General features: G+C 45.4%; 1 protein-coding gene across 1 annotated transcript; it reads left to right on the top strand.

Annotated features, from left to right (window-relative positions):
- The first annotated feature begins 746 nt into the window (after window positions 1–746).
- On the top strand, window positions 747–16,914 carry LOC311362060 (RAS guanyl-releasing protein 1-like). The gene is made up of 18 exons (XM_084481865.1): window positions 747–813; window positions 969–1,177; window positions 2,066–2,247; window positions 5,782–5,884; window positions 7,184–7,246; window positions 7,362–7,493; window positions 8,003–8,153; window positions 8,602–8,775; window positions 9,571–9,687; window positions 9,846–10,121; window positions 10,485–10,565; window positions 10,855–10,959; window positions 11,182–11,291; window positions 11,910–12,054; window positions 12,468–12,504; window positions 12,941–13,072; window positions 13,437–13,822; window positions 15,358–16,914. The coding sequence occupies exons 2-18, from the start codon at window positions 984–986 to the stop codon at window positions 15,490–15,492; spliced, it is 2,523 nt and encodes an 840-aa protein (XP_084337991.1). The 5' UTR covers window positions 747–813; window positions 969–983; the 3' UTR covers window positions 15,493–16,914.
- The last annotated feature ends 999 nt before the right edge of the window (window positions 16,915–17,913 follow it).

Below are 17,913 nucleotides of genomic sequence, written 5' to 3'. Positions count from 1 at the left end.
GGATGTTGGTCACACACGCGCGTACACACGCACGCACGCACACACGCACGCACGCACACACACACACACACACACACACACACACACACACACACACACACACACACACACACACACACACACACACACACACACACACACACACAAAAAAACACTACCCAGTGCTTATCAAAACTGGCTGTACACTACACTGTGTTGTGTTGTTTCACAACAAGCCTATTTAGTGTAATTACAATAATGACAAACTCTAAGGTAGGTTCGTTTTTGCAAAATTAATGTTTTGGGTTTGTTTAATGGGTTGCCTGTAGGTTTATAAAGCTGTGGAGAATAAGGGCTACTTCATGCTCTAATGAACATACATTTTGATCGATATGGGCTCTAAACATGTTGTCTGGGTAAACTTGGGTCTATGTGATGTACACATATTCCATGTTTTGATATCCACTATGTGGTTGAAAGGTGGTTGAAGGCTCAAAGCAGAACTCGAACAGGAATCAGGCTATACCTGAAACTTATTTAATTCTTATATCCTACACAGAGCATGTCATAGTTCCACGTTGAAGGTAATGCTCGTCTAGCCATTGACAGATGTAGAGGAAGGACCACCCTTTCCTGTTCTGAGAGGCTCAGACAGGCCCACACAATTGTTTTTAGTGTAGGACTAGCCTATAAAGTGGAATTCATAGACTACTGGAGGCCAATACAAAGAAAATGCATCCGACACAAACACTAAAGTGACTTTTTTTTTTAAAGTTGATCACACAACAAGCCATGTATAACAAAGTAGGTTGCTCTCGGAAATAGACATGGACGGTGAGAGATGAGCGGCCACCACTTCACAGAAATACATGATGGCCATCGAGCTGCGTACGTCACCACCCAACTTGTTCAAGTGCGCTTCCCGCCCACTCAGACGGAGCGGTGCACCTTCATGTGTGTGTGTGTGTCCTCCTCCTCCTCTTCTTCAGTGACGAGTCAGAACAATGGTGAGCTCACCGCCGGGGCACGGTCGCACGTCCAGCCGCGCGAGCTATGAAATGCACCCGCGGAAGAGGAGCCAGATGGACAGCCTCGTGCAGCCGCTCGTCGCCCAGTACCTCGCGATGGGAGGCCAGTCCAAAGACAACAGCGCCAATGGAAATATCCCAGCAAACGAAGGAAAGGAGAAAGAACACCCGTAAGTAGTTTTTTTTATCGGACTTTTTTGAAACAAAATAAAACAAAAAATAATAATCGTTTAGAGAGAGTGTGAAAATGTTTGAGTATAAACGGAGATTTTAAAGTAATAAGAGTGATAAACGTTTTTTAATGAACCATTGCGTTTGTGACAGTGTATAGAAAAGCAGGCATTCCTCGTCTCTTCATGGTGAATTTAAAGGACATAATTATGTTTTACATCTTTTGTTAAAGCCTTATGTGTTTGTCTCATTCTGAAACCTAAACTTGTATGTTTATCGTGCTCATCCATTGTCTTTTTGACACTTTATAATCTCAGTCGGTGTACTGTATTGTTGTTCTTACCGGTCACTTCAGAGTGGAGCTCTGGATATCCGCACAAAAATGTTTCCCTGCTAAAAGGAAGGAAATGCGAACAATGAATAGCACAGCTCCACTCCAATGTGTTAATATTGATGCTTAAACAATAGATTTATGTTTTAGATACAAAATGTAAACTATTGTTTCCAATTTCAAATGTACATTATTGTTTCCACTATACGTTTCTTAGTTGTTCCCAACATACCCGAACACGCACGCGGGCACGCGCACGCAGACACACAGACACACACACACACACACACACACACACACACACACACACACACACACACACACACACACACACACACACACACACACACACACACACACACATTTAAAACGTCTTTGATTCTGAAAAGTGTCATAAACTATTTCCATTCTCTCTTACACATGCACTGTTTTAGTCAGAGACAGACAGACAGATACCAACACACACACACACACACACACACACACACACACACACACACACACACACACACACCTTCTCTAGAGCCTGATTCCTGGTTTCTCTCTGTGCCCCAAGGCGGTCGACCGCGGGTACGGGCCCCAGGCCCCGGGTCTCTCCTCCTGGCCTGGCTCAGCGGTTCCACCGGCCCAGCCCCGGCCAGCAGGTGACCCAGAGCAAGAGCCTCACGCCCCCGCTGGGACACCTCAACAAAGGGGCCAGCTGGGAGGAGCTCCTGCAGGCCTGCTTGCTGACCTTTGGTACGTCAACGGCACGCTGCCTGTTTTTATTTGTTCTGGTGGATGGCTTGGAACGGGAGGTGAGAAGGGTGGGTTTGTGGAGAGACTGTGTGGCTGTAAAATGTTTTATTTACACATACACTTTAACATTACATTTACATTTAGGGCATTTAGCAGACGCTTTTATCCAAAGCGATTTACAATAAGACTTAATGTAAGACAAATTGCTTTGGATAAAAGCATCTGTCAGAAGAAAGATAAACAATATATCGCTGTTGGTACAGTAAGGATTCATAGAACCAACCATAGAACCAAACCCATTTCCTAACATTGTTATGACATGTGGGAGATTCAGTTAATTGGTCTGCTTTAATAGACATTTAACATCATTTAAACTGAAAATGAGGATGTAAAAGATGATGACGATAATTCTGTTGAAATAAGGTCATTCCATCATGTGTTTATTGCTACTTCACTTTCAAGTATTTAAGAAGTAACATTTAGATATCCACTATGTAAAGGTCACTTGGAAGAAAAGCGTTTGCCCCTTTTGAATATGCAGTCGCTTTCCTGCAATTAAGTGGAAAATATTACATTTTTAAGCAAGGTTTTGGGGTTTTGTCTTGTGATTGTTAGTATAAACCGTACTAAGTACAATTGTGCTGTTTATTCTTTGGTTGTTTAACTGCTTATGGTAATAACAGCGATGAATTGTACACTTCATTCGCCTTTGTATTGATTAAAATCGATTCCATAGGACAAAATGAGCCATATCATACATTTAAATTAATTTAAAAAGTAAAGTAGGCAGAAGGCTACTGTGGATCATTCAAGTGTAGATCGTGTTTTTTTTTTTTTACTAAGATAACTCAAGTGCTCTCAGACTTATGGTGATTATGGCTTTCAAGAGGCAAGCTTTCAAATCGCCGTTGCCAGGCTACAAAAGTGAAGCGGGAGAAATGGAGAGGTGGCACAATGGACTGGAAATAGAGTGACATGTCATAATTATGTTTTATCTGTCGGTCGGTAGAATGGCATTGTGTGGAAACCTCGCTGTGTATTCCGAGCGTGTGTGTGCGCGACATGGCTGTGGCATCGTAACCACACCGCAAACACATAGAATGACACACTTAGACGATATCTAGCATTCGTTTTTTTCCTTTTGACACATCTTTTCTTAACGTGTATCATAATGCAAATAATTAGAAGATATATATGCATGCTTATGGCGTATGCTCAGTTTGGAGGCTAAACCATAATAGTGTGTACAGTGCAGGCAACACAAGCACGCTAGTCAGGCTCCACATCACAGGCGAACCCCCCTGAGGTTCATCGGCCCCTGGCCCCCTTTTCAAACATGAGAGCACATAGACGTAAGAGCCATTTGAAGGATTACCCATTGGCTACTTCAAGCCGGGGCGCGGGCCCAAAGGTCAGCCTCCCCAAACGGCCATGCTTAGATGCTTGGCCCGCTTTGAAATGCATAGCATTCTACCACTCGTGATCAATAGCCATTGACATCACCAACTCTCACTCTCTCTCTCTTATCTCTCTCTTTCTATCTCTATTGCTCCCCCCTCTCTCTCTCTCTCTCTCTCTCTCTCTCTCTCTCTCTCTGTGCTCTTTCTCTTTCAATCTCTCTGTTGCTCTCTTGCCTCTCTTTCTCTCTTTATCTCTCTTGTATTCTTTCTCTTTCTCTCTCTCTATGTATACCGTATATTGCTCGCTGTCTCTCTCTCTCTGAACCTTCTCTTTCAATCTCTCTGTTGCTCTCTCGCCTCTCCGTCTCTCTCTCTCGTACTCTTTCTCTCGCTCTCTCTCACTGGAACTATATTGTACTATATTTGAAGGTTTCTCACCAGATGTCGTTTGTTCATCCAAGTTCTTATCTGTGAATGTGGAGATAGCATGATCCACCTACTGGTGGATGATAAATCTGTCCACCAGTAGAAAGATAATGGTCTAACTTGGGTGGCGTTTTAAAACAAAGGGATCATCCATTCCAGTGCTCCCTTGTCAAAACACGGAAAAGCCTCATACACAGGTTGGAAAGGTTGGAACAGTTGATGAAGGCCTAAGATAACACCACTGTTATGCCGGGCACACCCTGCACGGGTGTTTTTGCTATCACATGTCCTTGCATAGCGACGGATGGTTTTCCTAACGCGGCCAGTGACTAAAGGCTGTGGGATTTCCTTTGGTAATTAACCCCCACGGCACAGGGAGGGAAGGTGTGCGTTAGGAAAGTTGTGGAAAAAAAAGAATGTTGCAATTGTTAACCTAGCGAAGCTCAGTGTTTACCTGGTGATGAATGGCTTCCTCGTATTATCATCGAGCAACTCCATTCCAGTCGTGTTGTTCTGGCACTGTAAAGTGGGGCCCTCGCGCGTCTTTCACTTTTTTTCCCTCTATAGGACGCAAGCCTTTGTGTAAAGCTTTTGTTCCCAGCGACACACAAACAAACAGAAACCAAACCAGTGCACACAAACACGTTTACAGGGATTTTTGCGTGACATGTTCTGATTAAATGCGTCATTGTGCTTCAGAGCAACTGTTCGGAGGAACAAATGAACACATGCTTGGGTTTGTGAAGTGCAATTCACCCGTCTCAGCAAAAACAAAGTAAGATAGAATACAGCTCAGCGGAATCCGGTGGGAAAGAGCAGGACTGAACACGATCTGCCACTGGGTTGTTTGTGTGTGTTTACAAACCAGGAGAGGTGATGTCAGCGCCGTTCACTGGCTTGAGGTCGTGTCGGTAGTGTGACAAAAACAGCTCCACGCCCCGATGCAGGATACGAGGGCAGCGCTACTCAGCTCCCGCTACGACCTGCTGCATGTAGATAACAACAGATTAAAGCCCCGCAGGTTGCCATGGCATCTGTGCCATTTCCAAGGTGATGTGGTTTAAAAATGGGAACATGGAAACCCGTAACGTCCTTGGTGGCATTAAGATACGACCCGCTGTCTAGACGATTAAGGGTCTTCTCACCCGGCGCTTGGCTGCACTTACTTAGGCATGTCCTCCTGAGAGCACCGACGGTCACTTAGCACTAAGCCGGACCCTCACCTTTAAGTTGGAGCACTTAATTCACCACAGCACATTCACACATGAAGGAGTTCAAATAATAATGCGTTTCAGGAGAGTGAGGACACATTCTCTGTCAGATGACAGAGAAAGACAGATTCATTAGTAAACAATGTGGATCAATTAATGATTGATTATATCGTTCAATGTGTTAATATTTAACTTTAATATCGTAAAAAGGTCTAATGATATAATTTATCCACTCAAATTTGAGTAATTTATAGCATAGTAAAGTACAGTATCATTTATAACACTGAGGCTGTAAAGGCTAACTAACCCTTCACTTAACAAATCAAGATGTTTATCCTTCTACAGACAATGAGGGACAGACAAGTCATGTTCATAGCAAAGATGCTGCATGTTTCTGAGATGTTAATATTTAACCAATGTGTATGTGATCGGTTAATGGCCATTGCTCCCTTTAGCATGGAGCAGATTGGCTGATCTTTCGCCTCTTTTTTTTACAGACTCAGATGGTGTATGTGGGAGCAGCCACCTGTTGAACATTACCCTGACCATGCACCGTCTTCTCATGTCCTCCAGCGACCTCATGGACAAACTCACAACCCTATATCCTTCAAAATCACCCGTGAACATATGTCATCCAATTTACAATCACCATTATTTTCAGATGTAGGCAATATGACATGATTGGCGGTTTGACGTGGATGCATCAGTTCAGAAATAAATCCAGGGACTGGATCTGCCCTGGTCGTGTGCTAGTTCCATCTGGTTGTCAGTGGCAACGGCCTATCAAACTCACACTTGGGTTTACAAGCGAATCTGCCATGGTGGCTTTCGCTGTGAAAACTTGATAGGCAGCGTCAGATTGTGGCCATAGCTGTCAATTGTTACAGCGCATGTGTTTAGTACTACTCGGTTTTCACCTCCGTTCTCACAAATAAACGTCTCCTAATGTTCCAGGGGAATGGTTCTTCAGAGATTTCTATATTTTGGAATATTTAAAATGACCCATTGAAAAATGATAATACTCACTTTAGATTTAGCTGGAAAAACACTGAATAATTTAAATTCATGGCCTGTAATCTAGGATTGCTTAGATTCAGCCGTGGCTTCAGAAGGCCTTCTCAGATAATTTGACCGGCCTTCGCGAGTACACCTCGAAGGTTCTCATAGTAATGAATCACCCGTCCCTGTACCTTTACCCAAGTCCTCTTCATCAACGTCCATACAAACACACACACTCTTCATCAAGGTCCTCTAAAGGCTGCCCGAGCAGTGCCCGTATTTAACCTGCATTAGCCCACAACACAGCGGCAGCACTTCCACCTGTTTAGCTCTATCTAACCCTCCTCAATCTGTGGCCCGGGACAGAAAGATGAACAGGCTGATCAAGAAGAGAGACTATGGGAGCCAGTAAGCAGCCTGCATGGCAGACTGGCAACCAGGAAAGGCGTAGGCAGTACTTCTGCTCTCATGACGCAATTAGTCCTTTTTTCTTCTCTCATGTGCGCATCACTTCAAGCTGATTCCTGCCAATCGAGAGCCACGGTGTCAGGATATTTTTAAACACATGTTTTGCAGGGAAAGTAAACGGTTGCGAGGCACCGATCAACGGGCGGTCGCCATAGCGGTCTTGTCGTTTTGAAGTGCTTATGACATGGAGTGGAAAATAGGATAAGGCCTTGAGTGTTCTCTATCCAGTGTGTTTACTCCAAATTGAGGCTGTATCATGCAAATGCAGAATAACCTTCACGAGCGAACGTCATGTCCGGTCGGGGTTTGGGCTCTTTTTGTTTGAATGCTGAGCGACGCTGAATAACGAGTAGACGGCTAAACAACCAAGAGAAAGGTGGACAAGTGTCACAGCGATTCCTCCGTGATTTCTTCCTTAACTTCCATGGTTACGTTCAAAACGGCGATGGACAACGAACAGCCCGCCGAGTGCCAGAGGATATGCTACCTGATCAGGTGGGTGCCCGTGCTCTTTGATTGATGGTGGATAATCTCCAGATGTGTCGCTGATGGTGTTCAGAGAGGGTCCTGGTCGTTTATCGGTCTAACTCTGTGAACTGGTCCCGTCTAGGTTCTGGATCCAGGAGTTCTGGATGATGTTCCGCTTGCACAGCAGCCTGTCTGACAGCCTGGAGCAGTTCCAGGAGCTGACCAGAGACCTGGGACAGGATCATTTGGCTCCGCTCCTGGAGACCAAGTGGATGTGAGTTCTACAGAACTAAGACGGTTCCACCTACTGGAGTTCTGCCATGTAGTTGAGCACAGATATTTAATTAAAATAACTTTTTTTTTTATGTTTATTAACTCTAACTAAAGAAATATGATACAAAGATTTATCGACTGACAAATGTCAGGCTTATGCAAGGCTTGCATAACCAAACGGTTATGCAAGGTTTAACTAACTTTGATCTATGGAGTACCTTTTATGCCAATTTGAACAAGCTCAATTTCTTTCTCTAGTGCTGTTTAAAGGAATACAGAAAAATACGATACGATGAGGCATACACACACACACACAGAGACACACAGAGTCACACACAGTTGATGGACAAAAGGGCTCCAAAGATAAAAGAACGCTCCAAAGAACGCATCTCAGTAGAATAGTAGTGTGAACGTTTCCTAACCTAGCATGGGCTCTTTCCCACTCAACCTAGTGGTCAGTGCGGCCTGGCAGGACCATTCTTAATTAGTAGTCGCTGTGTGTGTGTGAAGGGAGCGAGACTGGTCGTTGAAGGCCAGCCAGAAGATTAAGGCAAACTGCAGCAAGAAGAGGAAAGTGTCTCTTCTCTTCGACCACCTGGAGCCCATCGAGCTGGCTGAACACCTCACCTTCCTGGAGTTCAAGTCCTTCTGTAGGATATCTGTGAGTATATACTCACGTTTTTACTGCCACATATTTGGCTTTGCACTTTCTATGGAAGTGATTAGGTATTTACTATAAATGCTATAAATAGAATGTGATTCATATGTCATACAAATTCCCTGTACCTTGTTCCAGACACCAAAAGATAGTCTTGTTTACTGGTTTTGTTGACTTTCACATAGTTGCGATGTAGAGCGTCACTGATGTCACTGATGTTTGATACCGATCTCCAAGTTGTGGTTTAAGTCTAGGCTATTTTGTAATGGAGTTCATTTCAAGACCACAGGAAAAGGTTTGTCAAACCACAGGAAAAGCAACATTCACCTCCTCCATATGTCAAGAGGTAGTCAGAAGTGATAAGGGTTTGTGGCTGATCAACAAAAACCACTGCATTGCGTTTCCAGGCGGCTGGTAAAACACCCAGCGTTTTATTTTCATTTTGTTCCAGTTTGTCGACTACCAGAGCTACATCCGCAGCTGCTGCATGAAGGACATCCCCGCCATGGAACGTTCCATTGCCCTGTGTAATGGTATCTCCCAGTGGGTGCAGCTCATGGTGCTGAGCAGGCCTACAGCTCAGCTGAGAGCGGAGGTTTTCACCAAGTTTATTCACGTGGCCAAGGTACGCTGCCTTCAAGCAAACCTCATTGTAGTTTCTTTTCCTGTCTGCCACGCTGCGTGTGAAAGAGAGCCTTCACGTCCTGCACCTGTTAGTCCACACGTGCACTCCGGTTTCCACACACCGTATGTCACTTTCACGTTGAAGACCCTCTCTCACAAACTGCGTAGTGAAAAGAGCTTGGCAGATTATAGGGTTGGTAATGATTCCCCGGCACCCCAAGTGACTAGCTATTTTAAGAGTCGTATAATAGCAGGAGTACCTAGCATGCACTTTGAGAGAGTTAAAGCCAGCCTTGTTCATTCAAACATGCACATTAGTAGTTTGGAATAAGATGAGCCAAGCTGAGTGGTTATAGATGCCATGGTAACAGATATGGATACTGGTGACGATGACCCCTTTGTTTGATGAGTATGGCCGGCCATCACATTATTTTCATCTGGCTTATGCCCTGCAGTAGTTTGCCTGTGCTGGTTGGGTTCTGCCCACTACAGCCCACTCAGAGCTGTTGAAAAGATTTTAGCGCTCTAAGCGTAGCGTCAATAAGAGAGCAGGAAAGACACTCAAAAGCTCTCCCCCCCACCCCCCCAAAAAAATGAAAAAAACTGTATAGATATATATTTATTAAATGCGATGGGCAGTTCAGTAGAAAGCAGCCAGCACTCTGAGTGGCTTATGTAACGACATGTTGGTTGATTATGCAACTACCTAGTCAGAGTTTGTTTGTGTTGTGTGTGTGTGTGTGTGTGTGTGTGTGTGTGTGTGTGTGTGTGTGTGTTGTCCACGTGTAATTACCAGTGCCTCCATCTTATTCACAACTTCAACACACTAATGGCGGTGGTGGGAGGCCTGTGTCACAGTTCCATCTCCAGGCTGAAGGACACAAGCGCACACGTACCCAGCGAGGTCACCAAGGTACACTGCCGATCACAATCACCATAACATCCTCCAATCAATGTGTGGATTTACCTCAGAGTACACATGGACCAAAATAGCTTTTTTTCATCTGAAAAAATCAAATGACGAATGACCAATGAGCCAACTCACTCAAACAACGGTGTCGGTGTCACTAGGTCCTGAATGAGATGACAGACCTGCTGTCGTCCTGTAGGAACTATGACAACTATAGACAGGCCTACGGCAGGTGTGCAGGTTTCAAGATCCCCATACTGGGCGTGCACCTGAAGGACCTGATCTCCGTCAACGAGGCCATGTCGGACTACGTGGAGGACGACAAGGTGAACGTGCAGAAGCTGCAGGCACTCTACAGCCACATCCACGAGCTGATCCAGCTGCAGCAGACCCCGCCCAGGCTGGACGCCAACAAGGACCTGGTGCACCTGCTCACGGTAGGCCGGGTAGGGTGATTGGTGTTCGGTGTTTCCGGGCGAGAAGGTTCCCCGCTGCGTGTCCCGACGCGAGCGAGATGTTTCACTCCTACCTGCCTTTTAGCCGCGTTGCTATTATTGCTTTGGAGGAAAGGGATTAAGTAGTATGGAATCGATAATAGAGGTAATATGTGTGCGTTTAGTGTTGAATAGATAGAATGGATGTGTGTTTAGTTTCAACACTCTGAAACACACAGAGTTTGTTTGTTCTTAAGGGTTGTGCTTTAGGCAAGGCTCGAGCAGCAACAATGTTTCAGTACCCTAAAGTCCTCAATAGTGCCCCCCATCCCCCCTAGTAACTTCATAACCTCTGTGGCCCCCCAGCTGTCCCTGGACCTGTACTACACAGAGGATGACATTTACGAGTTGTCCTACGCCAGAGAGCCCAAGAACTGCAAGGCGCTCGTGAGTCCCAGACATCACCTGCCACCCCGCACACACTCCATCTTCTTCCCCTGCTATATGCTGAACAGCAGTAAAACAAGGGCTGATTATTCTGCTCCAAACATCACTTTGTGATGTATTGTGTTGTATTTCTTTGTGAGGCTGGATTCAGTACAATATAATGATTCCAAATTTCTTTCTGTTAACAACAGAAAAGAACAAACGGTTTGTTCACCTGCTCAAGGTTGGGGCGATGAATGGGTTTTGTGTCGGTTGGGGGTTGATGGATTTTTGTTGTTTTGTCCGTCAGCCCGTCACACCATCTAGACCCCCAATGGTAGTGGACTGGGCCCCAGGAGTGGCCCCTAAACCGGACCCGCGGACCATCAGCAAACATGTGCAGAGAATGGTGGATGTGAGTGCCTAGTTTTTCCCCCACTGAAGCCTCTGCAACAATTACTCGGTGATGTCGGTTGCATAAGCGCAATCATTTCACCTAACCATTGTGCTGCCCTCGGGTTCGGCCGTGTCAAGAACAGAGCGCACATGTACTCTGTGTTTGGGCCATTGTTACGCCGACGGTCCACAGAGTAGAATGACAGTGGCCCCCGCGCCATATGTGTGTTTCTCCACACAGTCCGTTTTCAAGAACTACGACCACGACCAGAACGGCTTCATCTGCCAGGAGGACTTTGAGAAAATCGCGGCCAGTTTTCCCTTCTCCTTCTGTGTCATGGACAAAGAGAAGTAAGTGGCGCTGTTACCCCACATAGGGCCCGACGGGTCACGCTGGCAGTCTGTGTCTGTGTGTGTGTGTGTGTGTGTGTGTGTGTGTGTGTGTGTGTGTGTCTGTGTCTGTGTGTCTGTGTGTTCACTTGTCTGGAGGTCTGTCTTAGAGGAAACCAAAGTGAAATCTGTAGCGTGGAGTGAAGCAACAGGAAATAAAGAAAAATCAAAAAGGGTCCCCGACTTAGCATACTCAGCACCTATAGACGGCAGCTCCACCACTCTCATGCAAGCTCTGAGTGGAGTGTGCTGCACGTGTGCTGAACGTGGTGAAGGCTTTACACTGCGACATGCTGCTCTGGAGTGCAAATCCAACATGAAGGGGGACAGATTGGTGGAAACGCAATCAGTAGGGTATTGCACGAGGGGAAGAATGTGAGCAATGCTATTTAATAATGATGTGCAATGAATCCGAACTGAAGTACCTGTTTTATATGGAGTACACTTTTCTGTCCTCAATAAAACTAGATAATAGATCTAAAATATGTCCTCTGATTTGACCTCAAGGATTGTTAGCCAGGATTAGCTGCTATCGATAGTGGACTTCATAGTGAATGCTAACATGTTGTGATTGTCCAGGGAAGGCCTCATCAGCCGAGATGAGATCACCGCCTACTTCATGAGAGCCAGTGTCATCTGCTCTAAGCTGGGCCTGGGCTTCGTCCACAACTTCCAGGAGACCACGTACATGAAGCCCACCTTCTGTGACAACTGCTCAGGATTCGTGAGTCGTGAGATCATTAATAGCTCTGAGGAAGCTCTCTCTCTCGCACACGCTCTCATGCTCTCTCTGTCTCTTTATCTGTCTCTCTCTCTCTGTCTCTGTCTCTCTCTCTCTCTCTCCCTCTCTCTCTGTCTCTCTCTCTGTCTTTCTGTATGTCTCTTTTTTTTTCTCTCTCTCTCTCTCTCTCTCTCTCTCTCTGTCGCCCTCTCTCTCTCTCTCTGTCTCTCTCTCTCTCGCTTTCTCTGTCTCTCTCTCTCTCTCTCTCTCTCTCTCTCTCTCTCTCTCTCTCTCTCTCTCTGTCTCTATCTAAATTAATTAAACAGATAATCATTTTTTGTGGTTTATATTTGACTTTTGATAACTTAAAGAATTACAACATCCCTTACAGTATTGTCTGACTGTTGTGTTCACAGTTGTGGGGCGTCATTAAACAAGGCTACAGATGCAAAGGTAACTATCACATTATTGCATCAATGTTGCTCGAGACAACCAGCTACTAGAATACGTGTTCTGTTTGCTGTCATCAGTTGCTAGTTGGCCACAGATCAGACAGACAGAGAGTTCACACAAACGCATGTTGAAACCAAGACGCAGGTAGAGGGAGGGGGGGGATACCTTAAGGCCAGGGAGCAGCATGTGGTTTCTCTTTTGCATACTTCTCTAGCAAACCCTAGCTGCTCTCTGCAGACCCGACCACATCGTTTTTTCTTTCACTCACCTCTTTGCCCTCAAAACGTTTGTCTTGACACGGCAGCAGACATGCAAAGGAAAATGTTTTTTGTGTTGCCATGTGCACTATTAACTTTCAGTTAACAAGTGATGCATGCTGCTGAACCTAGGGCTTCTGTGCTTGCTCTTACTTGTTTGCATTCCTTTGGCTGCACAGACTGTGGGATGAACTGCCACAAGCTGTGCAAGGACCAGGTGGCTTTCGAGTGCAAGAAGAACGCAAAAGGGGCGTGTGCAAGCGACAGCCCGACCCCCAGCCTGACCCCTGTCACAGCAGGGGTCCCGGAAGGTAGGTGGAGTGCCGTTGCCGTGGTTGTGAAGCATACAACAGATACACAAACAAAAACTCACAAAATAAAGAATCTGATTCAAGTGTGCAATGTTGGAGAGCTAGACTTGTGTCACCATCAGACGTATTAGTACATACAAGTTAGTGGTTAGTGCCATCTGGTGGCAGAAAAGTAGTTAAAAACTAAAAATCCTCCAATTATAAAATAAATGAATGCAAATAAATCGAAAGAGAATTCAATATTTTGAACGATGCATTAAATATGACACGTACACCATTTGTACCTTTAACAGCGAACTCCCCTTGTTAAAGCTAGAGTCCCCATTCAAAGTGCACGCCGTTCACCCTGTGCGTCTCACTCCAGGCTCGGAGGACGGCCCCTTCCCGTACCCGCCAGACGAGTCCCGGGAGTGGAGCCCAAGGTCCCCTGTGCAGCTGCCCCCGCTGATACTGAGGCACCAGAGGGTCCACAGTGGCACTCAAACAGAGTGGGCCTCCCTCTCCTCCATCAACACCACCGCCACCGCCGCCGCCACCGCTGGCGCCACCACGCCCGCCTCCCCCCCAGCTGACGGCAGCCGCCAGCAGCCGTACTTCCTGTTGCCCACCCCGCCCGCCATCCCCCCCTGCCCCAGCCCCGTGCCGCAGCGTAAGAAGCGCTCCTACGCCAAGTGGGAGAACCGGGCGTCCACCATGCAGCGGTCCCCGGAGCAGGAGGACCGCAAGCTGGGCGTGGAGGAGCTGGAGACGGTGAGGAGCAAGACCCAGCTGTCCTACTACTCTGTGTGTGTGTGTGTGTGTGTGTGTGTGTGTGTGTGTGTGTGTGTGTGTGTGTGTGTGTGTGTGTGTGTGTGTGTGTGTGTGTGTGTGTGTGTGTGTGTGTGTGTGTGTGTGTGTGTGTGTGTGTGGACGTATGTGTTATGCATGTGAATAGAGGTGTAGGTAGCTTATGTTGGCTTAGCTCAGGAGCTATCTACCATGTTGACTTGTAACCAACCGGAAGGTTGCTAGTTCAATCCCCGGCTCTGCCTAGCTGAGTGTCGAGGTGTCCCTGAGCAACACACCTAACCCTAACTGCTCACGACGAGCTGGCTGTCGTTTTGCATGGTTGACGCCATCGTCGGTCTCTGTGTGAACCGTTGTAAGTCGCTTTGGATAAAAGAGTCTGCTGAATGTACGTTTAGGTGAGTGAAGTGTTTTGTGTATGTTATATAGGAAAGGAAATCGGTGTGTGGTTTGCAGCGTGGTTTGTGTGCTTTCTGGAACAAAGATGTTCTGCTTTTGGTGATGTGTGGTGGCAGACAGGAACATGGAACTATGGCAGACCAGCGGATTAACTGGAACTGGTGCTGGAACCGGAACTCAACTTCCGCCAATACAATATATATTTTTCCATTGTATCACATAGGCTATGTAGTATCAATGCAGAAAAAACTAGAGACATGAATTTCTGAAACAGGGAACTGCGCCACACAAACTAAAGAACTGGAACTGAACATCCTACAATATGATTATATTGAAATTCTATAACGTCTGGCATCTACAGCAGTGTTTTTCCACCTGTGGTACGGGGAACCACAGGTGGTACATGAGGGTACTGCGGGGGGTATGTAAGATTTGACTCCTGAAATGGACATATTTACAATAATATAAACTATATATATATATATATATATATATATATATATATATATATATATATATATATATATATATATATATATATATATAGAGATCATTGAAAATTATTAATATTTTTCAGTAAAATTTTATTATGGGTTGTTATTTAAAAAAAATGTTTTGCGTTGTGCATTCCATCAACATCCATTGATGTTTTGTGGTTACCAAATAAACACCGGACACATCGGCAGCATTGCTGACTTGCTGTTCCTGCAGTAATAGTAATAGTTAGGAGCGAGGCACTCAGCTCAGCCCCTGCATTGGTATTTATAAACGTAACCCTTGCATATGAGGAAGTCTGCGAAAGGTCTAGACTATAGATGACAACGAAGTGGTTCACCTAAGGTCAAATGTTATGGTTCAACCTTAGGTCAAAGGTTGTGGCTCACCTAAGGTCAAAGGTTATGGTTCAACCTAAGGTCAAAGGTTGTGGCTCACCTAAGGTCAAAGATTATGGTTCAACCTAAGGTTCAAAGGTTGTGGCTCACCTAAGGTCAAAGGTTGGGGCCCACCTAAGGTCAAAGGTTGGGGCCCACTGATGTAAAGTACATGCATACCAAAAGGTAAACACCTTGACTGTCCCGTCCTGCTGCGCTCGTCTCTAGGAGAACCAGAAGCTGCAGGAGACCAACGAGACGTTACGCAGGAGGCTGAGGGACACGGAGCGGGAGGTGCAGACGCTGCAGACGCTGCTCCGGAGACACGCCCTGCACCGCGTGGAGGAGGACTCCTCCTCCTAGCCTCGCCGGGCCGCCACCCCTCCTATTGAGAGACCGTCACCAGAGCCTCAGACCTGCAGGCCCTGAAGGGGAACCCCAGCCCGCCAGCCTCTGAATGTTTCCCTCTGCTGCGTATCGGACGCCAAGCATCCACCTGTTGCCAGGCAACGGGGGTCTGCGGGTCGGATTGGATGGAGAGCGTGCGGGCAGAAGGGTGGAGGCTGGAGACGCTCCGTGGCCCCGGATCAATGGAGTCACCTGACTTTATGGATCGGCCGTACTGCCGCCTCCCGGGCGTGACGTCGGATGTCGTGGTTTGTATGTGCATGCCAGGTTTTCTTTTGTGTAAGTGGTCTGTTCACGCTCCTCTTAGATATTGATATTGGTTACTTTATATGACTAATGAATGAATCGCTATGGGGGGGTGAGGAGAAGTGTGAGTATAAACTGCATTTATTTAGCGCTTTTCTTGTCACATTGAAGCACATACACACACACGCCTACACATAAACATGCTGGACACACACACACACGATGGACACACACACACACACACACAGACACAAACATAGACTGGACACACACTCACACACACGATGGACACACACAAACACACACACACACACACACATCGGACACACACACTAGCACACACACACAAACAGTGGTGTCTACCGTGTAAGGTTGCAGGGATTAGGATTAGGCATGTTATGTTGAAGGTCACTTTGAAGGAGCCAGCGATCGGATTGGACAAAACAATTCCCTTTATTAAGGAATCAACAAGCTACTTCCTAGCGCAAGTACAAGACAATCAGCATTTCAATAAAGCAACAACCTACTGCCGATTCATTCATATTCACACATACACAGCCAACCTTAACATTTAGGGTAAAGGAGGAAGAATGTTAGTAGAAGATGGCCACAAAGGAGCTACTGTAAAGCAGTATTAGGATCAGTGTAACAGAATTGCAACATTAAAATGGAAATGATAATGTTCTCTGCTGGTATTTGATTCAGGATGGTGGTTACACTGTGAGAGCCAGCCTCTTTAAGACCAGAAGTAAAGCCACTATAAACTGAACAGTGGCGATACACCTAATGTGGTATTAACTGTCGTTGCCTCTTCAGCATGTAAATAATTTTCATCAATATAGGCTACATGTAAAAGTACTCACTTCAGTGCTTACGCTGATATTTATTGTTTGAAACACTACATTGTTTATTATTCAAATGACGTTTTTTTTATTGGTATACTTATTGAGCTATTTATGGTTTTGTGTGTTGCAGTATTTCTTTCTTATCTTACGTGCACCTCTCTTCACTGTCAGTTCCTTAGTAGCATTGCAGTAGCAAATGGTGTATTCTATCCTGTGAAGCAAATGCAATAGTTTGAAATGTCCTGTAAATAATGAGACACATCTAGTATTTGGTCCTGTCACTGGAGTCCTTCTGAATGTCATCAATCATGTTTTACAATGTTGCTCTGCGCGTTCTGCTATTGTAATAAATACATTATACGATATGTCTGTCTTTGCTACTTTGAAACACCACCAGGGATCACTGCTGCATCACTTTATGCACTATGACGAGGGATTTCCATCTATTTGTTGTAAAAAATTCAAGTCTAGACGGCGAAGTGAAGTTCTCCAAATGATGTTCACTAATTAATTGAGTGTGATTAACGTCTCCTGTCTAATTAGTGGATCCCAGACTCATTAAAACACAATACAATCTTCTGGTTAAACTTTGTTGTATGGCTTAAATATGAATATTCTTAACGTTTAGCCTGTGCGATAAACAACAGACCGAGGTGACCCATTGTCAAAATTAATTTAACTTACTTGTTTGTTTATTGTAGGGAACCAAAACAATCATTACATTATTTCACAAATCAACAGTGGTATTTGTGTTTGTCATGTTTGTAGCTTGTTTACTTGTGACTAATGAGAAGTAATTTGCCTTGGAAAGAAAAATGAGCAGAAATGGCACATCCAAGGTCTTAGGCTCAGCACATTCTGGCTCTGACAGCATAAAGCAGATCAGTGGTCCCTGCAGTAATAACATGTCTCACACTGTCATATAGATTTTTTTCACATACACATACATATGTATACATATATATATATTTATTTATATACTTTTTTTGACACTTCTTCTCTTCTCCATAAGAAAATCCAGAGATCAAGCCGATTTAAATTGGCCCCTAGGCAACGCGTTGGGGCTGTTTGATCTATAAATGCTAACAGGCTACGGTGCTACGTGGGAATAAAAGAAAAGGAGGAAAAACTGCAGCGAGGAGGCCGAAGACTAAATAATTCCTGTGGCATAACAGCAGCTTTCAAGCCAAGCGTTGGTGACAGCTAATTTACTCCAGTGTGTGAATGTGACACCCAGCCACAGGCAAACAGAAGCCTCCAGCAGCTCTGCAATAAGCCCGGTATG

Source organism: Micromesistius poutassou (genome assembly GCF_964030765.1).
Source record: "Micromesistius poutassou genome assembly, chromosome: 17".
Lineage (NCBI taxonomy): Eukaryota > Metazoa > Chordata > Actinopteri > Gadiformes > Gadidae > Micromesistius > Micromesistius poutassou.
This window is presented reverse-complemented; position numbering and strand designations above follow the sequence as displayed.